The sequence below is a fragment of the Triticum aestivum genome, chromosome 1B (assembly GCF_018294505.1).
Source record: "Triticum aestivum cultivar Chinese Spring chromosome 1B, IWGSC CS RefSeq v2.1, whole genome shotgun sequence".
Taxonomy (NCBI): domain Eukaryota; kingdom Viridiplantae; phylum Streptophyta; class Magnoliopsida; order Poales; family Poaceae; genus Triticum; species Triticum aestivum.
In genome coordinates this window covers 429,518,802-429,540,439 of record NC_057795.1, presented here as the reverse complement: position 1 = coordinate 429,540,439, position 21,638 = coordinate 429,518,802, and the positions used below count along the sequence as shown (strand labels likewise).

Sequence of the window (21,638 nt, the reverse complement as noted above, 5' to 3'; positions counted from 1 at the left end):
ACATGACGATGTGAACTATGGGTGTTAATCACATGTAGATGTGAATATTAGTGTTAAATCACATGGTGATGTGAACTAGATTATTGACTCTAGTGCAAGTGGGAGACTGAAGGAAATATGCCCTAGAGGCAATAACAAAGTTATTATTTATTTCCTTATTTCATGATAAATGTTTATTATTCATGCTAGAATTGTATTAACCAGAAACATAATACATGTGTGAATACATAGGCAAACATAGTGTCACTAGTATGCCTCTACTTGACTAGCTCGTTGAATCAAATATGGTTGTGTTTCCTAGCCATAGACATCAGTTGTCATTTGATTAACGAGATCACATTATTAGGAGAATGATGTGATTGACTTGACCCATTCTGTTAGCTTATCACTTGATCGTTTAGTATGTTGCTATTGCTTTCTTCATGACTTATACATGTTCCTACAACTATGAGATTATGCAACTCCCGTTTACCAGAGGAACACTTTGTGTGCTACCAAACGTCACAACGTAACTGGGTGATTATAAAGGAGCTCTACAGGTGTCTCCGAAGGTATATGTTGAGTTGGCGTATTTCGAGATTAGGATTTGTCACTCCGATTGTCGGAGAGGTATCTCTGGGCCCTCTCGGTAATGCACATCACTATAAGCCTTGCAAGCAATGTGACTAATGAGTTAGTTGCGGGATGATGTATTACATAACGAGTAAAGAGACTTGCCGGTAACGAGATTGAACTAGGTATTGAGATACCGACGATTGAATCTCGGGCAAGTAACATACCGATGACAAAGGAAACAACGTATGTTGTTATGCGGTTTGACCAATAAAGATCTTCGTAGAATATGTAGGAGCCAATATGAGCATCCAGGTTCCGTTATTGGTTATTGACCGGAGATGTGTCTCGGTCATGTCTACATAGTTCTCGAACCCGTAGGGTCCGCACGCTTAAAGTTCGATGACGGTTCTGGATGAGATTGGGGACATGACGAGGAGTCTCAAAATGGTCGAGACGTAAAGATCGATATATTGGACGACTATATTCAGACATCGGAAGGGTTCCGAGTGATTCGGGTATTTTTTGGAGTACCGAAGAGTTACGGGAATTCGTATTGGGCCTTAATGGGACATACGGGAAAGGAGAGAAAGACCTCAAAAGGTGGCCGCACCCCTCCCCATGGTCTGGTCCGAATTGGACTAGGGAGGGGGCGCCCCCTTCCTTCCTTCTCCTTTTCTCTTCCCTTTTTCCTATTCCATGTGGGAGGAGGAATCCTACTAGGACTCCACACTTCTGGCGCGCCCTAGGGGCTGGCCGGCCTCCCCTCCTCCATCCTTTATTTACAGGGGCAAGGGGGCACCTCTAGACACAACAATTGATCCTTGAGATCTATTAGCCGTGTGCGATGCCCCCTCCACCATATTCCACCTCGATAATATCGTAGCGGTGCTTAGGCGAAGCCCTGCATCGGTAGAACATCATCATCGTCGCCACACCGTCGTGCTGACGGAACTCTCCCTCGAAGCTCGGCTGGATCGGAGTTCGAGGGACGTCATCGAGCTGAACGTGTGCTGAACTTGGAGGTGATGTGCGTTCGGTACTTGATCGGTCGGATCGTGAAGACGTACGACTACATCAACTGCGTTGTGCTAACGCTTCCGCTTTCGGTCTACGAGGGTACGTGGACAACACTCTCCCCACTCGTTGCTATGCATCACCATGATCTTGCGCGTGCGTAGGATTTTTTTGAAATTACTACGTTCCCCAACAACAACACCTTGGCTTGGCCCACAAGACAAGGGGTGGCGCCCCTGTAGGCCCATTGTGGCCCATTAGGTGTTGCCTCTTGAGCCAGCCAGGGGGACAACTCATTAGGTCCCGGGGGAATATTCCAAAACTTTCTGAAACCCTCTAGAGCCTTTTGGAGCCTTCTATAAAATTTTGTGGCGCTCTCGATCACTTTCGAGACACTCCCCCGCACTCTCTCTCTCGGATCCATTTGGAACTCTTCCAATGTCCTTCTCTCATTCTCCTATGACCTTCTAGTTCTCTAACAAATAAGTCATTAAGAATGTGACCCTACGCGTTCAGTAATATGTGGACATTAACCGAAACACTTTCCAATCAATAATTAATGGTGGATCTTGACACCCATGTTAACTCCCACACATACACAAAGATCTTTATCTGGTGAACCTTTTATTTTTGTATACACTTTCCTTTCCTTTGTGATACTTATACAAAACCCAAGGCAAAGCCAGTTTTTCCATGATCAACACTTTGATCATTATATATTTGTTATCCTTGTCATCAGTTTTGTTCTCTTTTCTTGTTTCCGTATTTCGGTATCCATGTGATCACTATCACTGTGTCTGGGCAGTTGATTATGGATACCATAATATCAGGTGGGTCCTGAGAGTATCTCTCCATCATCCAAGGAGCAAATTCCAGTCTTCATCAAGAACCTTGGCATACATCTTCGGTGTACCAATAAGTTACCTTAATGATCTCACCGCTATGGAAAACATTGGGCAACCCCAAGCAAACCATTTAGTATAAGGTTGTACATTAATCTCATCCTATAAGGATGTAAGTAATGCTAACACAATACACCGTGCTTGCTTGCCAGGTCCTGCAAAAAAACATACACATTATTGCAAGGTCGCTAGCCGCTGGTGCTGCAACATGTATTGTGTTGCAAGAGTTGGAGCTGCGGCGAGCCCGTCATCGTTGTTGGAGGTGATAGTAACATGGACCATGTTGTAATCCTTTTATTAACGCATGGACAATGTTGTAATTGGCAAAAGACCTACATGACGCAAGTCGTAGGTGACTGGTAAAATGGTCCGTGTTTACGCGTAACCCGAAAGAAAGGAAAAGGGGTTCGGCGAGGAGCGCAGCGCTCCTACTGTCCATGTGACCCGAAATGCAGAGAGCATCTCCAACAGCTTTTGTATATTGAATTGCTAAAAACTTGTTATAGCAAGAGGAGAGAGAAGGTTTACAAAGTGAACGTGTTTTTTGCTTTGGCAACCTTTGTATATTGGATTGGTATATTTGTACAAACGTGTTTTGTCATGTGTGGACAGTTTGTCATACCCACTACACACTAGTTTACGTACATGAATGTATATACTACCCCAACTCGCCACAGGTCATATACACACATAACACGTACACACTTCATGAAAAAATCCATACAAACAAACATACAAAGCACACACACATGCGGCATGCAAAAAAGGTACACACGCACACAATTCATCACACGTACATGCACACACAACACACGTACACATCACACAGCGCACACACGCGCGCAGCATACATGGCCTATCGGCCATTGAGATGAAAATATGAAGGGGGCCATTTTAGAAGGCTTTGAAAAATTATAGCAAGTGACCTCTCTACTTTGCAAATATACAAAATCTGGATGAAAGTATAGCAAGCTTTACAATTTTATTTATGAAACCACTTATACAAAGGCTGTCGGAGGAGAATTTTTGGCCAAGATTGCTAAAATAACAATTGAGTGCATGTTGCAGATGCTCTCGGAGAAAAGGGGCGACCCGAAATGCTCTTCTTCCTCTTCTTCTTTTTTATTATATAAGATCGAGATGCTCTTCCTTGTACACGTGGACCACGAGTTTCTCTGAACCCACCGCGTGCCAAGACGACCCCCGCATGCAAAACGCAACCTGTCGAGCCTCTCGTGCGCCACGACCGCAGTTGGACACTTGGACAGTTGGACTACACGAGCCACCGTTCAGCGAGGCAAGGCAACCACTGCTGGAGCAAAACCAGAGACGCAACGGGACCAGCACAACTCCCGCGTGCGCGGTGCCCCCACGCCATAGCCCCGCTGCTCAGCCACATGAACGTCGCCGGCCCCGCCACCGCTTTCGTGCCGACCGCCAGGCCAGCGCCCCGCGCCCCGCGGCCGCTCTGGCGCCCCAGCGCCCGCTGCAACCTGAGCCCACGCGCCGCCACCGAGCCGCCGCCGGCGGCGCCCGTCTACGCCCCCACTCCGCGGGATCGGCCTCTGCGGACGCCGCACAGCGGGTAATAATTATAAACGGCCGATTCGGAGGGTTCGTTCATTTCTGTATATGGTATCAGAGTTCCTGAATCAGGCGCATGGCGATTTGTCTGTTTTGGTTGAAGAAATGTAGCTCTAGTTCCCAGATTCACCCCCAGCCGTCCGCATGCTTGGTTTTCTGAATAAGGGCTCACTGAATTTAACCCCAACCTGATATGATGCAGCTCTCAAGTGGGGTGGGCTGAGATTCTGTAGAATGCTGCTAATGTGCTGCTCTGCATTCACAAGCTTCCAGGACTGTGATGTGACACTATGTTCATGTTGCAGGAGATTCAGAGGCTAATAGTGGCGGTGAACTGTTTGCAGGTATCACTATGATGGAACCGCCAGGGCTTTCTTTGAAGGATGGTACTTCAAGGTCTCCATTCCAGAATGCAGGCAGAGCTTCTGTTTCATGTACTCTGTTGAGAACCCATTCTTTCGTGATGGGATGACTGCTCTCGACCAGACATTGTATGGTCCACGGTTTACCGGTGTGGGAGCGCAGATTCTTGGTGCGGATGACAAGTACATATGCCAGTTCTCTGAAAAATCAAACAACTTTTGGGGGAGTAAGATACTTGTTCAGTCTCTTCTCTTCAATTGTTTTTCCTTACAAATGCTTCTTTTCTGGCACTTCTGCCCTAGAAACATTTTAGTTATTGAGATTAAGTTGACATAATAAGATTGTGGCGTGTATGGTACTGTCATTGTCTATGTATTAGCTGGTAGAGCTATATTTCTTGCAATGAGGTTTATAGAGCCAAAATAAACAGTATTGGTCATTAATGTTCTAATGAAATGTAGTTGTGTTGTCATATATATATATATGAGATCTTATGCTCTACATTTGATGAAAATACAAACGTGAAGCTGGATAATCCATCACCAAAAATATCCTCACAAAACTAGTTCTGTACGTTGCATAATCTGTTATTTCTATTCGAGAAATCTCAAAAGGATTGGGAACCAGACCAGAGAAAGCATTGGGTCTGATTTTTCCCGGTCGAACCCCTACTCGGTTTTATTTGGTTGAACCACTAATCTGGTCTTCTTTTTTTAATTTGCACCAAACAGGAGGTTATCGGACATCAACTAGTACCTTCAGTCACAAAATAGCGACATTTCAGACATCATCACGGTCACAAACTTATATTTCAATACATTGTAAATCATAATAGATAAATAGAGCTATAATATCTCAGTGTTTCTCTTCAACAAATAAGTATAGATCAACTGCATATTTTTGGAAGCCCCGTTTATTTACCTATGAGGAATTACTGCACGTTAACAACCAAGCAGCGAAACTAAACCAAGATGCAAACTTATTTCGCTCATTTTTCTGTTGTCTGACAATTAGTATTACTTTCCCTGTTTGCTTCAAGTTTTGCAATTCATCACTCTGTGGATTTCCCAATTAATAAGCTGCAATTCAATAGGTCGACATGAGCTAATTCTCGGAAACACTTTCATTCCCAATAAAGGCTCAACTCCCCCGGAGCGTGAAATCCCTCCTCAGGTAGATGATTTATGGCTTCTTATGAAATTTGAGAGCCAGTTTTATGTTCTAAAGTTTTTTCTTCCTTAGTATGACTTCCTACTAAAACATATTGAATGGCATGTGCTGAGCTGCTCCATGTCTACTTGCCACCTAGCGAATCATTCGAAAAGGATTATTTTCTTGTTTGATTTGTGGTTATAACTTGTTTTCCGTCTCTACACTAGTTATCTATTTATGTATTACATTCTTCCATGTTCATCTAACTTGCTAGACTGTGTGCAAGATTTTCCATTGAATTAACAGATTTGTATGTCTTGAAGCTTTATACTTGGTAATGCTTTATTTCTATTCTTTGTTTCTGGCGTAGTCTTAGGTTCTTAACAACTATGTAAGGAGTTTTTTTTTTTTTTTGCGGGTAACTATGTGAGAAGATTGATTTACTCCCACTTCTTATATATTACTTTGCTTCCCATTGTATGTTGCCTTAATGTACTTACTGACCATCTTGTTGTGACATTTCTTGTTGATATAACTGCTTCTGCTGTCGAGTAACTGAAAGCAAAAACAAAAAAAAATCTCGGGAAAGAAAAATTTCCAGTACAGATGCATGCATGATTAGATACTAGCCCAGATTGCAAGTCTTTGAATGACCTGAAAATGGGATTTTAATTCTTGTGCTGACGTCACATATTTCCAGTTGTCTTTCTGGGGATTCATGGATTTTAAGTTCTCTACAGTCTTATGACTTGCAAAGACTTCCTGAAATTCTGAACAGTTATTATGTTTGATGATTTAGGAATTTTCTAATCGCGTTTTGGAAGGCTACCAAGTCACACCAACTTGGCATCAGGGCTTCATACGTGATGACGGAAGGCATGTGAAATCCCATGTTTGTTGAAGATCTGTGCTTTTAATGATTAGTAGGTTGCTTATTTAGAAGCATTACATTTGTTGTTACTGAACCATTATCGCCCTTTCATGTGTGAGAACTACATCATGTAGTTAAAATTTTATGGCACTGAAATATGGTTCAAAATATATAGCCATGGTTCTAGACAACATTAAGAAATATTGCGATGAAGATCCTGATCACATCTTAGTGTAAGTGAAGATAAACAAATCACAGACAATGCTTTCATTGAGTCAGTGGCCTTCCATAGTTGAGCAGTGGCGGCGGCGTTTCAACATTTTTCAGAATTGATGCCGTTCGTGTGTGAATGGATGAAGACGGTGCCTTCTACCCTAGGCCAGTATGGCCTCCACTACGGGTGCAGGGCCAAAGAGACGCAAGTTTTTCCTTGCCACAAGGTGAAGCCTCATAATGTGTTATCTTCAGTCTGGGGCTTCCTTGGGCTGCCAGTGGCCTCCCCTAGCAGCTCGTGGACGAGCCTCTAGAGAGGTGTGGGCGCGCCCAGTACCAAGTTGGGGAGAGGATCCCTGTGATCTCCCAGTTAAGAAATTTGTCATTTAAATTAAGAATATATTGTTTAACTTGGGCGTTAAGCTAGTTAGAGATAAGATCTATGATTTGTTACTTGGATTGGATTGGATTGTTATGCCTCTATACGAAGAGCCTCCCACCCCCACCCCCCCCACCCAATGTGGAATAAAGGAAGTACTACAAGAACAGTTCTTCTATCTTGCTTGTAGTGGCGAGAGCCTTTCCAAGCCCTTGTACAAAACAGGGTAAACTTAAAGCTGCCTCCTATAACTGCAGCAAAATGTACCATATAAGTTGTTGACATGGAGATTGGGTAAAAAATGTATGCACACTTTTTTATATTCTAATTGAAGGTAGTTGTTGCCCCTCACAGGTCAAAGTATGTGCCAAACGTCCAAACAGCTCGTTGGGAGTACAGCACCCGTCCAGTGTATGGCTGGGGTGATTTCACATCTAAGCAGAAGTCAACAGCTGGTTGGCTTGCTGCTTTTCCATTCTTTGAACCTCATTGGCAGATATGCATGGCAGGTGGCCTATCCACAGGTTTGTTTTTACCATCAATTAATTTCATGAAGGAGATGTTCGTCTCTCATGTGTAGAACTATCTCGAAGATGGCACATGTACTGCTGATTAATTTTATGGAAGGACAGGGTCATCTCTCATGTGTGAAATTACCATGTTCAGTGGAGCTGTAATTCTTAATCCGAAATACAAAATTGGATGTGCTCATAAACTTCGCTTCATCCAATCTTTTCCCCTTTAATAATGTTCACAAAAATCGTAGTTGCATTCAGGTAATCAGCACATACCAGGAGTTGCATCTAGTCTTATCTTGTCTTTGAGTCCAATTTTTATCTTCCATTGAATAACTTCTCCAGTCCAGTCCTACATTTTAGTACGTTATTGTTTGTTAAAAGGTATGTTTTCCACATTTCTTTCATGGTTATAGCAGACATCTACAATTTTGTGAGTCATTAGTCGTAGCAGTAGTATGATATTATCTGATGTAAAGACACTTTTGAAGCTGGTTTGCTTCATGGAACAACTAATGTGAATGTGCTTGATATATAAAAGATTTCTAATACTTCATATAGGGATATACCTATCCAGATTATTGAGTTATATTGGTTTCTGTGATGTGTGAGTACTTTCCAGGATGGATAGAATGGGATGGAGAACGGTTTGAATTTGAAAATGCTCCCTCCTACTCAGAGAAGAACTGGGGTGGGGGGTTCCCCAGGAAGTGGTACTGGGTGTGTTTCTCTATCCTCTTTCTGAGCTTTGATCTTCTATTAGTCTTGATTCATATAGATCAAAATATGGAGCGCATAGTAACTCATTTAAGGATCAGAAAATAGGCTACTTTGTAGTTTTGGTTCTGTATTGCCATTAATCTTCACCCATGGTTTCAGTATAAATTGATGTGAAAGAATGTATGTACTTGTTGACAAGATAGAATTCTATAAGCAAAATGCATTATACATATTTCATTATCATCGGTCTCACTCTTGTATTCTTGTTCTGTCCTTATGTATGTTTATCGGTGCCCATATTTAACCCGGCCAAAAAATTGGCAGCCTATGATATCTTGACTCTTGCTTGGTTGGTTTCCCAAATTTTGGCTGCCCATGAAAACTTGCCCACCCTCCTCACATTCTCTTCACAATTCTTGCCAGCTGTCGAACAAAAGGTAGAGGAATCTCTAGCCAACGTTTTGGCTAGTCAATGTTGGAGTCTACATGGGGCGAATAGATTATCACAAAGAAGCACCAGACAGTTTTAGTCGATGGAATTTGACTTTTAAGCTACATTTGTGTAAAACACCCTACACATGCAAGACTATGAACTGAAAGAGATAAAGCAAACTTTAATGAAAGTAAATGGAGTGTGGGATAGATATCGCAACCAACACAAGGATTTGCCCCGAGGTTACGATTGTTGGCGCAATCCTACCCCTCGTTGGTGGAGATTCGGACACAAAGTCTCGTCCAAATGACCACAAACGTTTAGGACACAAAGTCCTGGGCCGCACAAAGCACCTTGGCCCACCTATCCCACCATGGCGGACACTTAGGAAGCCTCTCATAATCTTCTTGGTTCCTTCACATCTTGAAGGCTCCTAAGCACACCTAGCCAATTTATGAGACACGCACCCCAAAAAGTAACAAAAAATGGGGTTACTTGGTTATGAATCCCTTAATTGTGCTCTAAAAGATATTGTCCTCCACTCTCAGAATCTCCTAGGATGGATCTAGGGTAGGAGAGGATGAGAGGTTCAAAGGATAGGAATGAATCTCATGGGAGGAGAGCTCTGAAAATATGGCTTGAAACTTGGAGCAAATGAGCTGTGAAGTGTTTGGGATGACTTGGCACATTGTGGGATGGGATAGGGTTATTTATGGGCTAGACTTAGAAATCTTACCGTTAGACACTAATTAGCACAGCTCGGAGGCTCCGGGCAAAATCACTCTTAAGGTTCCAAATGGGCCAAGGGTGGTAACTTCCAACTGGCTCAGAGGGTCTGACCATATCACACAGAGTCCAAAGCCGAAAGAATATACCTTGGAGGATCCAGAGAAAAGTCTCTCGGAGGCTCTGAATGGAGGAAGTGATATGTCCACAAAGGCTTTGATGGGGGGAGGGGGGAGGGGAGCTCGGAGGGAGGGTCTGAACTATACTGGGACACAGGGATTTTGCTACTGCCAGGAGGCTCCCACCACACATCATTCGGAGGATCTGAACTATACTGGAACACATGATTTTGCTACTAGATAATCTAGGGATGTTCAGACAGAACTCACTCGGAGTGTCGGAACTTTGAAATCAAACTTAGCTGGCTCAGAGGTACCAGACAGAAGTCCTCCGGAGATACCGAACAAGAGCAGTAAGCTTCTGTAGCATTCTGGATAGTGTCACACTGAGCATGGCATTTCTCCACATTAGGTGTCTTGATGACGCTAAGTATATTCCAGTCCTCAGTTGTTATTAATGTACGTATTATTTATTATCTGTGGTACGTTGAAGATCGCCTTCTGTAGACATAGTGTCATGTGGGGCGCTGCGTACAGGCGCGGGTCGCGCGCCCAGGAGCAGCAGCCGGCGGCCACAGCTGGCGAGGCATGATCGGGGCAAGGAGTCCTGATCCTACGAGTCCAGGAGTAGTTAGTTTCCTAGTTTGTTCTACGTTGGTTCCTAGAGTCCAGGAGTAGTTAGTTTCCTAGTTTGTTAGAAGCCCATAAGGCCTTTATATATCCTGTAATCTGCACCCTTTGACGCGAGCAAGAAATCATTATCTCCTACCTCTTCCTCTACTCCTAATCTCTTCTCCTGCACCATTGAGCAGTTAGGCAAAAACCCTAGCGCTCCTATCAACCGAGACTACGAACTACGTAGTCGAGGTCCTGCTGTCTTGGGCACCGAGGTCCTTGACACATAGTATTACCAAGGACACTTGATATTTTTTTAGCCTTCTAACCATAATTGTTACGTAGGCTCCAAGTTGGATAGTTGTGAAGTAGGCTGTTCGTTCTGTATGGTTGTAGAATTTTAGTTAACTCCGCAATTGCATGCATAACCCAAGATACCAATTGTAACATCTTTGCTCGTGCAGATCCAGTGTAATGTCTTCTCAGGCACATCTGGTGAAGTTGCTTTAACTGCTGCTGGTGGATTAAGGAAAATTGGATTGGGAGATACCTACGAGAGTCCTTCACTGGTATGTATCTGATACTTTCAACTTAATCTGTGGTGCATACTTCCATTTTGTGTTATATGTTACTTAGCTCATCATGCAAGCATATGCAAGCTTGATCTCTGGATATCTGCACAAAAAGAAGATTTGTTTTTGGCTTATTTATCCAAGAAACCTCGGAAGGGGAGGGTCTATTATTTGAGAATAGTAGAGTTGGCCCTGTTTAGGCTAAAAACCATACACCACTCAGTTAATTAGAGGTAAACTGGGCAATGTGGCTTATTGCTTGATAAAAATGCAGAAGTACACTACAACAAGTTCCTGTCGGAAAAGACCAGCCCTTCCCTATTTCTCTTGGCATTTGCAATTGGCCCCACTTATAAATATGACAGTCAGGCTGGCAAACCACCAACAAGGATATCGTGGTGGAAATAGCACCGCCTTCTGAAAGTCCAAATATACTCCCTCCGATCTGAATTAACTGACGCAGCCTCTATACAATGTTGTATAGTGGCTGCATCTAATTTGGATCGGAGGGAGTACATATTCCTGCATATCATTGGGCACCCGAAGATGATAATAAAATGCAGTTTTACCTGTTTTGTTGTTTGTTACAAGTATTTAAAGCAACTTAATTAACATAGTGAGTAGTAAGTATTATTTCTAAGTAGAACATGAAATTATGTTCCATACTGTTGCTGTTCTGTTACCCGCAAATGGACTAGTGAGATATTTGGCGCTACTTATCCTCATAAAAACTCTTGTTGCTCTGTTCAGATTGGTGTCCATCACGAGGGAAAATTTTACGAGTTTGTGCCTTGGACTGGGACAGTAAGCTGGGACATTGCTCCTTGGGGTCACTGGAGGATGTCTGGCGAGAACAAAAATCATCTGGTAATTATTATTATTACCCAATGCAGTTAAAATGTGAACCCTGCTTGAATGTTTGCCAGTATCTGTGTTGGGTTTCTTGACATGTATTCATGACTGAGCAGATGCACACTTTTTACTTTTTTTGTTGTGTAGTCCTAAATGTTTTCAATTGCTACAATCTCCGTTGCGCTTGAACTCATTCTGTGCACTTCGCTGTCATATTACTGGAGGTGTTTTGAAGTTTTGGGGACACTGGCATTACATTCTGTGCACTGATATGGCGTGCATTCCGACACATTCCACAGGTCGAAATAGAAGCAACCACCAAAGAACCGGGGACCGCTTTGCGAGCCCCAACAATGGAGGCTGGATTGGTACCAGCATGCAAAGACACATGTTATGGAGATCTCAAGCTGCAAATGTGGGAAAAGAAATACGATGGGAGCAAAGGGAAGGTATGCATTCATGGTTGATTGTTTGCACAAGTCGAGGTGGAAAAAAATGAACTTGTTTCCAAGTAACTTGCATATTGCACCAAGATGTAATGCCTGTTTGATTTAGCAGTCTTTTAGAAAACATCCTTTTGGCAATAGTATGTAATAACGACACTTTAACTTGTTTCGTTGCAGATAGTACTTGACACTACAAGCAACATGGCAGCGGTGGAAGTTGGGGGAGGTCCCTGGTTCAACGGGTGGAAAGGCACGACCGCTTCGCCTGAGCTTGTGAATAACATCGTTGGTACTCAGATCGACGTGGAGAGCCTGTTCCCAATTCCATTTCTCAAGCCCCCTGGTCTGTAGGTTTATTCAGAGGAACTGTGAAGAAATTGAAGCCAGTGTAAGTTCTTTTGGCTTTAGTTCTGCAATCAACTGGCCCTGTTCTTCTCTCTGAAAAGAAAAGAAAAAAAACTTGCCCTGTTCTGAGCATGTTGGCTCAGCAGTTGGTGATGCATACAGATTAAGTTCCCAATGGCTCTGAAAAGCGCCACTCCATCACCTCTTGGCTTAGTTTCCATGTTACCGAAGATGAATCCTGTTTAAGGTGGAATTGTATTTTTCTTTTGAACAGGGGAAAAGCCGAAATAGGAGAAGGGCCCAGAACTTGCGCACTGTTCTAACACACACTCCCTCTGTCCCGAATTACTTATCGCAGGCAGAAATGGATGTATTTAGAACTAAATTTTCGTCTAGATATATCCATTTTTGCCACAAGTAATTCGGGGCATCAATTTGACAAGTAATTTGGAACGGAGGGGTACAAAATAAGCACTGGTACTTATGGAAAAATTGATTTATTTCTTAAAGCATCTTCCGTGAGCATCTTGCATTGTACAAGGCATAAGGAACATGTACTCCCTCCGTTCCTAAATATAAGTCTTTGTAGGGATTCCACTAGGTGGACTACATATGGAGCAAAATGAATGAATCTATACTTAAAACGCATCTATATACATCCGTACATGGTTCATAGTGGAATCTCTACAATATATTTAGGAACGGAGGGAGTAGATGTGTGCATACTGGATGTGTGCATGGTGGTATCGGCATCTTCTTTGTGATGACCAGAGGTTCGACCAGGGAGCCAGTGATCAGATCCCCTGGCAGATCCAGTTTTAAGCAAGGGATATGGTAACACAGCAGGCCCAAAAACTACACACCAGACCAAATAACTCGGTGTTGGAATGAACTGTATTACTTACTGGAAGGAATTAGTCAATTAGCTATACAGGACGGCCAAGAATCCACTGATAAACAAAACACTCTTAAGCCTTAATACACAGAGGACTCGAGGCAACAGATAGAGCATGCAAGCCACATTGATCAATATAATGTGCTTCGCCCTCTGTACGCCGCTCAGGCACCGATAACATGGCAGAATCATAGCTTGCGATCAGGACTCCTGGAATGTATGGTTGCTATGCTCCTCCCCTGCACCACCACTGCCATCATCAGTTACACCGTTCGTCGCCCTCTACCGTGTTACTAGTATGGGGAATAAGAAGCTGTGTTACCGTTGCTGTTTCTGTTCCGTCCAGCTGTGCTGCTCCTCGTGGTCTTTGCGCGAGCTTTGCGGCCCTGAAAGAGCAAATGGATAGAAAAGTTAAAGGTCAATCACACCCGTTTGAGGTACCAGCTTGCACTGTATTCTTTATTTCCTCTACAAACAGCAATCATAAAAAAAAAATTGTCATGCAACAAATGTTTGGTCCAGCCAGCGACTACATGGAGAAAGCACATAACGATAGCCCGCAAATGTGACAGAAACACTACTTATCCATTCTAGGGAATGTCAAGAACCAGATATGGCAAAAACACATAGCACATTCGACATAAAGGTGGGAGAAGAAACTGAAAAGCAGACTAACACACATCACTTGCATCCAGTTAGTGTAAAGAACATCGCAGATACCACATTATCACCATTGCCATGCACCTGTGGACCAGCTGGGACAGAAACAGATAAAGGACCCTCAATAACCAACCAGTTTACAGTTGAACCTGATTCATAAGCTCCTTCGGCCATAACATTTCCAAAATACGAGTTCAATTAGCCTATTGTTGTAAGTTCGCATTTTATTTAGATTCACATGGCGCCTTAAACCTATGCCCCAGCTCCAGTTTTATTGAAATCAAGATTTGTACACATTGTGCAAACAGAGTCCAGCATTCAGAATTTAAGCAATAAGCAGCCAGTTTACAGTTAACACGGATCCGTAAGCTCCTTCGGCCTATTGTTGAATTTAGCATTTTATTTAGATTCTTGGCGCCTTAAACCTATGCCTCAGCTCCAATTTTATCGAAATCAAGATTTGTACCCATTGTGCAAACAGAGTCCAGCATTCAGAGTTTAAAAAATAACCAACCAGTTTACAGTTAACACTGATTCCTAAGCTCCTTCGGCCATAACATTTCCAAAATCACGTGTTCAATTAGCCTATTGTTGTAATTTAGCATTTTATTTTGATTTATATGGCGCATTAAACCTACGCCCCAATTCCATCTTTATTGAAATCAAAATTTGTACAAATTGTGCAAACAGAGTCCAGCATTCAGAATTAAAACCGCTCGAACAGAGATGGCATCATTTGGCAATTTTGGTGGCTAAGACTTCAAAGGACGATTGACGATACAGATTTTAGTGAATACTCACAAAATATGAGAGGTAAATTTTCATGCTAGTGGATCATTTTAAACAATGTCATGATGTAGAAAATCTAGAATTCTCTATCCACGCCAACATGGAAGATCGGCGAATAGTTAATTCTGCATCAGCAACGGAGAATAGTTAATTCTGCATCAGCAAAACATGATGAATGCAGGAATAATTGTGAAGAACATTATATTATGTACATGAGCTTCCTGATGTATCAAGTCTCTCAACAATCACAAAAAGCCGAACGAGTGCAATACTTAAATAAGTTCCAAAGCTAACTGTGAATAATATTTGTGGCCGAGTTGACATTGCATGTGTATTTGCAAATCAGGCATAACTGGTAGAAGTCTTGAATAACTGAATACATACCAATGTAAGCAGAAACATTAGCATGTTATTCTACCGCTACAGCACATCTTGAACATTTGGGACCCACCACTGCATGGGCTGTAAAGGAGTTGCCAGTTTCCTTCCAGTGGGACTAATGGTTTGTCCATAGTGACATCCGCGGAAGACATTGAAATGGTAATTATCATAACAGAAATATCCATTATTTAGTTCATAGATTCTTTCACATTATTTATTAGCTGAATTCAAAGTTGAAGTGCCTGGTTTGAGATACAGCATTAATGGAATGGTTTGAAATCATTAAATGTACACATTGTTCTTCTTCTGTGAAGCACTGTAACTTTGAAGTTATTTTAATGCAATTTTAACTTTATTAATTTAGCAGCAGTACACCATATCTTTTGTTGTGAAATGACACATACCTGTATATAGAAGTAACTAGTTAATATACACATGAAAAGTTCAATAGACAGTAGGCTATTTAACTCGTACATGGACCAAGTCAACTTTGTGATTGGTTTTAAGGTTGCAACTGAACATTTACAGAGTTAAGAGGGCTCAAATCAACCTTTAGCTAATCAATCAACAGACAAACTGAACATAGGGAGCAGAATCTAACTTTCTTTGAACGCAAAAAAAAAAAAGAATCTAACTTTCTTGAGGGTCATGAGGAAACATACTCATTTCAAATTAATGAGGAAGCGCATCACGACACTCAGATCAGAAACATAACACCTCAGTACCAAAATAAGTGTCTCAACCTTAATACAACTTTATACTAGAGTTAGTATAAAGCTGAGACACTTATTTTGAGACGGGGCGAGTACCAGCTAGCCTATCCGCAACAATTAAAACGGTCTACCACTTCTTCTGATACTAAAGGGGGACGACAATGAGATTTGGGGCACCAGCGTCGATCGCAGATGCCCGGAACAGATGACGGGTTTACCTTGCCCATGCACTTCTCGAGGTGCGGGGCGAAGCGGCCCGCGACGACGGGGCGGCCGCAGTTCATGCAGTCGACGACGTCGGCGGCGATGGCGGGGTGCGTCTGCCCGAAGACGTCGGGCGCGCCCTTGTTCCCCCCTCCTCCCCCGGCCCCGCGGGTGGCCCCGTCCTCGGCGCCGGGGTGGTCGCCGGCGACGCGCGCGGCCCAGAGGCGGAGCTCCTCCTCCTCGGCGTCGACGCTGCGGTCGAGGCCTAGGCGCGCGATGCGGTGGCACTCCGACGCCACGTCCGCCACCGCGAAGTCGAGGAGCTCCTCGAAGCAGCTCAGCACGAGCTGCGCGCGCCAGAGAAGGGGGATTCGTCAACCGAAATTGAGGGAGGAACTTGGGAAATTCAGCCCGGCCTGGCGTACCTGGGAGCGAGGGCTGACGGGGGCGTCGTTGGAGGAGGACATGGCGGCGGATTGGTTTCCGATCTGGGTTGAGGGGTTTTGTTCAATGGCGGTGCGCCACCACCCCCTGGTGGCGGAGCAGAGGAATAGAGTGAGGGGGAAAAGGAGGAGAGCGCCTGGGGGCTGGAGCACAATTCGGTATCGTGCAGTCATTTTCTAGCCACCGTAAGATTTCAATCCAAGGGCTTCCAGTCGTCTTTAACCTCTAGCCACCGGCTGTCTTCCTGCCTACAGCCGACATGGTGCCATGTGTATTGCCACCCTGCCGTTAGGCAGGGGCCGTGCTAGGGGTATTCTTCGGTCTTCATGTGAACACCCGTGATTTTTACAAAACAGTGTTGATTTTGACAAAAGAGTTACAATTTTTGAAAAACAACAATGATTTTGGCAAAATGAATACAGATGAATATCCGGTTGCAAATTCCTGGAGCCGCCACTGCCGTTAGGGCAGGCAAAATTGACAATTTTGACCTGTGGACGCAATGAATTCACGAAATGAACTGACCCTAAAACTATTTCACGCGCCTAACCTTTTTGAGTGGCGCGCGACACGCAGGCGCCACACCCTACGGTGCAGCGCCCAGCTCTGGGGCGTTGCACACCTGTCCATCGTGGCAGCCTCTGGGCCCGCACCCAAGCAGTGCAGCGTCTCCGAGCTAGGCACCACACATGTAATGTGCAGCGCCTAGCCCTTAGGCGCTGCACTATGACTTAGATGCCAGTCGCCCGCTCCCCCTCCTCCCACCTCACCCATTTGTTCCAGGAGTTACAGAACAGTGGCGCCGTCGGCTTCCTCCTCTCCCCCTCTCAATCCCCTCTCCCAAATCCTTCATATCTGACGATTTGGTCCGTGGATTTCTTCACCAATCCATCCTAGAAGGTACTCTCCTCCGGTCCCCTTCTTTCTATCCATAGAAAGTATGCTATTTTGAAGATTTGGGGAACCCTTGTTTGATTTGATTTGATTTGAATCTTGCATGTATTAGAACCCTAGTTTGTTTGATTTGGGGAACCCTAGTTTAGTTTATTTTATTGAAAAGGTATGGTTGGATACATAGGTTGACATGTTATTTCTATGGAAAGGATATTTGTATGAAGTAGGGTTAGTTTATTTGTATTGAAATTATACTCGTATTGACAAGAATGTTTTGGATACATATGCTTTGAATCTTGCATATAGTAGGCCTACTTTAGTTTATTTGTATTGAAAAGATAATCGTGTTGACAAGAATGCTTTGTTTGAAATTGTTAGGATGGTTTGCCTTCTCGATGATCACTGGGACCATCAACACCAGTCGTACGCTTTGTCGGTGCAGCAGCAGGTAATAATGAAAGTGGCCGATATTATGAATTTCGTGTTTATTTCAAAGACAAATGCCCCATATGTAATTTTCTGATTTGCTTGTTTGTAGGAGCTTCAACCTCTGAAGCTTCGATCTCACGGGGTCAACCTTTCGGGGATGCGATATGATGAGCGATACACACCGTATGTGGGAGACAGGACTCCTCCCTTTCATTCAATTGGTCAGCCGGTCGACGCCACCCCTCAATGTTGCAGCAATCACCGCGCTTACTGATCGTTGGCGGCCGGAGACACACAGTTTCCATCTTCGGACCGGGGAGATGACCGTGACACTCCAGGATATTGCTATGATCACCGGTCTTCCTATCGAGGGTAATCCTCTATGTATGAGCACCGATTCAGATGGGTGGCGCGAGCAGATGCATGCCCTTATCGGTATGGTTCCTCCGGAGCCTCGGCAACCAGCAGCAGAAGACAAGAAGAAGGAAAGAGTCGCAGCCGGTGCTCCTTTCACCTGGGTTGCATGGAACTTTGCTAATTGCCCCGAGAAGGCTAATGAGGATGAGGCCAAGACATATGCTCGTGTCTACATGTGGTACGTTATATCCAGGACTATGTTTGCTAATGGCACGGGCAAGAATGCTCCATGGATGTGGCTGAAGGCGTTGACCATCTTCGATAGCAAATGGAGTTGGGGTTCGGCGACACTGGCTTACTTGTATAGACAGGTAGAAAGTTGTTTCTTTTTCACTTCATTGCTACATTATCAATGCAATCTTCTTGTTAATTCAACCATGTTCTCTTTTATGTGCAGTTGGATGAAGCCTCTTGTAGGAAATCAGGAGGTATTGGTGGTTGTATGCTTGCACTTTCTATATGGAGCTGGGAGCGATTGCCGGTTAGACGACCGAAGACCATGAAGTACGAGGATTGGAACGACCATGACGACCCACTACGGTACCCCACTTGGGCTTACAAGTGGGATGTGGTAAATGAGACGACGGATAATCCCTCGGTCGTGTACAAGTTGTACAAGAGCGAGCTGGACACGATCATGGCTGAACAGGTGACTCGACATTGTTAAGTGATTCTCATGCTTCTATTGTAACTCATAATCAATTTTGCATTCTATGCTATGTTGCAGGTGGAATGGGAGCCGTATGGAAAAGGGGATAGTTTTGGTAACCTTAGAGACTTTGTGCTGAATCCGATGTGCCTTAGGGATAGGGATCTTAGGCATATGTGGTGCCCACTCATATGCAACTGGGCGGTTGAGCTTCACCCGCCACATCAGGTGTACCGCCAATTCGGTTTGTTCCAGCCACACCCGCCGAAGTGGGAGGACACGGACAAGTGTTTACACGCGTAAGATATAATCAACCTTGAGCACTTAGCAGCTTCTCGGCGGTTTCGATGGTGCTAATATTCTGTTTCTAACTTGCAGGTTTGATAGGAGAAGGCAGCGGAAGGTCAAGCATTGGGACAAGCATCACAGGAATTATATCATACAGTTTGCACTTAGTGTGGAGCTGTTGGGGAATGTAGTAATTTCAAAAAAAAATCCTACGCACACGCAAGATCATGGTGATGCATAGCAACGAGAGGGGGAGTGTATCTTCATACCCTTGAAGATCGCTAAGCGGAAGCGTTTATCAACGCGGATGATGTAGTCGTACGTCTTCACGATGCACACGTTCAGCTCGATGACGTCCTCACCTTCTCGATCCAGCAAGACGGGCAAAGTAGTAGATGAGTTCCGGCAGCACGACGGCGTGGTGATGGTGTTGGTGAAGAACAATCTCCGCAGGGCTTCGCCTAAGCACTATGGAAACTATGACGGAGGATAAACTAGAGGGGACGGGGTTGCCGGCACACGGCTTGGTGTTTCTTGATGTGTCATTGGTGCTAACCCTGCCCCTCTATTTATATGTTGAGCCCTGGGGTCGAAACTTGGAGTAAAAGCCTCCTCAAAGTCGGTTTTGCCCGAAAGGCAAGAGTCCTACACGGACTCCGGGGCTAGACGCCAGGGTTCCCGGCGTCTACCCCCTAGACGCCAGGGTTCCTGGCGTCTAGCCTTTGGTCTCCGCAAAACTTCCTTTTGCACTTTCCAAAAGCCTCGTGGGCTTTCCCCTTTGGCCCAAATAACGTGTTCTCGTACCCAAACATTTCGGGAAACATCCGGAACCCCTTCCAGTGAATTCCGGAACCCTTCCGGAGATCAAACACTATTATCCCATATATCAAACTTTATCTCTAGACCATTTCGGAGTTCCTCGTCATGTCCATGATCTCATCCGGGACTCCGAACAACATTCGGTCACCAATATACATAACTCATATAATACTATATCGTCAACGAAACGTTAAGCGTGCGGACCCTACGGGTTCGAGAACTATGTAGACATGACCGAGACACGTTTCCGGTCAATAACCAGTAGCGAGACCTGGATGCCCATATTGGCTCCCACATATTCTACGAAGATCTTTATCGGTCAAACCGCATAACAACATACGTTGTTCCCTTTGTCATCGTTATGTTACTTGTCCGAGATTCGATCATCGGTATCTCAATACCTAGTTCAATCTCGTTACCGGCAAGTCTCTTTACTCGTTCCATAATACATCATCCCGCAACTAACTCATTAGTTGCAATGCTTGCAAGGCTTTAAGTGATGTGCATTACCGAGTGGGCCCAAAGATACCTCTCCGACAATCGGAGTTACAAATCCTAATCTCGAAATACGCTAACCCAACAAGTACCTTCGGAGACACCTGTAGAGCACCTTTATAATCACCCAATTACGTTGTGACGTTTGGTCGCACACAAAGTGTTCCTCCGGTAAATGGGAGTTGCATAATCTCATAGTCATAGGAACATGTACAAGTCATGAAGAAAGCAATAGCAACATACTAAACAATCGAGTGCTAAGCTAACGGAATGGGTCAAGTCAATCACATCATTCTTCCAATGATGTGATCCCGTTAATCAAATGACAACACATGTCTATGGCTAGGAAACATAACCATCTTTGATCAACGAGCTAGTCAAGTAGAGGCATACTAGTGACACTCTGTTTGTCTATGTATTCACACAAGTATTATGTTTCCGGATAATACAATTATAGCATGAATAATAAACATTTATCATGATATAAGGAAATAAATAATAACTTTATTATTGCCTCTAGGACATATTTCCTTCAGTCTCCCACTTGCACTAGAGTCAATAGTCTAGATTACACAGTAATGATTCTAACACCCATGGAGTCTTGGTGCTGATCATGTTTTGCTCGTGGTAGAGGCTTAGTCAACGGGTCTGCAACATTCAGATCCGTATGTATCTTGCAAATTTCTATGTCTCCCACCTGGACTAGATCCCGGATGGAATTGAAGCGTCTCTTGATGTGCTTGGTTCTCTTGTGAAATCTGGATTCCTTTGCCAAGGCTATTGCTACAGTATTGTCACAAAAGATTTTCATTGGACCCGATGCACTGGGTATGACACCTAGATCGGATATGAACTCCTTCATCCAGATTCCTTCATTTGCTGCTTCCGAAGCAGCTATGTATTCCGCTTCACACGTAGATCCCGCCACGACGCTTTGTTTAGAACTGCACCAACTGACAGCTCCACCGTTCAATGTAAATATGTATCCAGTTTGCGATTTAGAATCGTCCGGATCAGTGTCAAAGCTTGCATCAATGTAACCATTTACAATGAGCTCTTTGTCACCTCCATAAACGAGAAACATATCCTTCGTCCTTTTCAGGAATTTCAGGATGTTCTTGACCGCTGTCCAGTGATCCACTCCTGGATTACTTTGGTACCTCCCTGCTAGACTTATAGCAAGGC

The 21,638-nt window shown here is 44.0% G+C and overlaps 3 protein-coding genes across 3 annotated transcripts; 2 read left to right on the top strand and 1 right to left on the bottom strand.

Annotated features, from left to right (window-relative positions):
* Positions 1–3,741: 3,741 nt before the first annotated feature.
* Positions 3,742–12,649, top strand: LOC123128989 (probable tocopherol cyclase, chloroplastic). Its single transcript, XM_044549118.1, has 10 exons — positions 3,742–4,056; positions 4,400–4,644; positions 5,512–5,591; positions 6,370–6,446; positions 7,388–7,557; positions 8,171–8,268; positions 10,626–10,730; positions 11,484–11,600; positions 11,885–12,034; positions 12,209–12,649. Exons 1-10 carry the CDS (start codon positions 3,869–3,871, stop codon positions 12,380–12,382), a joined length of 1,404 nt encoding a protein of 467 aa, XP_044405053.1. The 5' UTR covers positions 3,742–3,868; the 3' UTR covers positions 12,383–12,649.
* Positions 12,650–13,256: 607 nt separating this feature from the next.
* Positions 13,257–16,653, bottom strand: LOC123128999 (SAGA-associated factor 11). The gene is made up of 4 exons (XM_044549130.1): positions 16,444–16,653; positions 16,033–16,365; positions 13,594–13,657; positions 13,257–13,510 (listed from the first exon to the last, which is right to left on the bottom strand). Exons 1-4 carry the CDS (start codon positions 16,633–16,635, stop codon positions 13,473–13,475), a joined length of 627 nt encoding a protein of 208 aa, XP_044405065.1. The 5' UTR covers positions 16,636–16,653; the 3' UTR covers positions 13,257–13,472.
* Positions 16,654–17,614: 961 nt separating this feature from the next.
* LOC123092103 (serine/threonine-protein phosphatase 7 long form homolog) lies at positions 17,615–19,470 on the top strand. The gene is made up of 5 exons (XM_044513788.1): positions 17,615–17,804; positions 17,895–18,513; positions 18,600–18,851; positions 18,930–19,150; positions 19,230–19,470. Exons 2-5 carry the CDS (start codon positions 17,950–17,952, stop codon positions 19,378–19,380), a joined length of 1,188 nt encoding a protein of 395 aa, XP_044369723.1. The 5' UTR covers positions 17,615–17,804; positions 17,895–17,949; the 3' UTR covers positions 19,381–19,470.
* Positions 19,471–21,638: the final 2,168 nt, after the last annotated feature.

What these genes read in the sequence shown, in the direction of transcription:
- LOC123128989 (XM_044549118.1), top strand. Translation starts at nt 3,869, where the DNA reads ATGAACGTCGCCGGCCCCGCCACCGCTTTCGTGCCGACCGCCAGGCCA. An exon ending in GCGAGAACAAAAATCATCTG is followed by an intron (nt 11,601 to 11,884) that starts GTAATTATTATT and finishes CACATTCCACAG; the next exon opens with GTCGAAATAGAAGCAACCAC. An exon ending in ACGATGGGAGCAAAGGGAAG is followed by an intron (nt 12,035 to 12,208) that starts GTATGCATTCAT and finishes GTTTCGTTGCAG; the next exon opens with ATAGTACTTGACACTACAAG.
- LOC123092103 (XM_044513788.1), top strand. Translation starts at nt 17,950, where the DNA reads ATGATGAGCGATACACACCGTATGTGGGAGACAGGACTCCTCCCTTTC. An exon ending in TGGCTTACTTGTATAGACAG is followed by an intron (nt 18,514 to 18,599) that starts GTAGAAAGTTGT and finishes TTTTATGTGCAG; the next exon opens with TTGGATGAAGCCTCTTGTAG. An exon ending in ACGGACAAGTGTTTACACGC is followed by an intron (nt 19,151 to 19,229) that starts GTAAGATATAAT and finishes TCTAACTTGCAG; the next exon opens with GTTTGATAGGAGAAGGCAGC.
- LOC123128999 (XM_044549130.1), bottom strand. Translation starts at nt 16,635, where the DNA reads ATGACTGCACGATACCGAATTGTGCTCCAGCCCCCAGGCGCTCTCCTC. An exon ending in CCGTCAGCCCTCGCTCCCAG is followed by an intron (nt 16,366 to 16,443) that starts GTACGCCAGGCC and finishes TGGCGCGCGCAG; the next exon opens with CTCGTGCTGAGCTGCTTCGA. An exon ending in TCGAGAAGTGCATGGGCAAG is followed by an intron (nt 13,658 to 16,032) that starts GTAAACCCGTCA and finishes TTGCTCTTTCAG; the next exon opens with GGCCGCAAAGCTCGCGCAAA.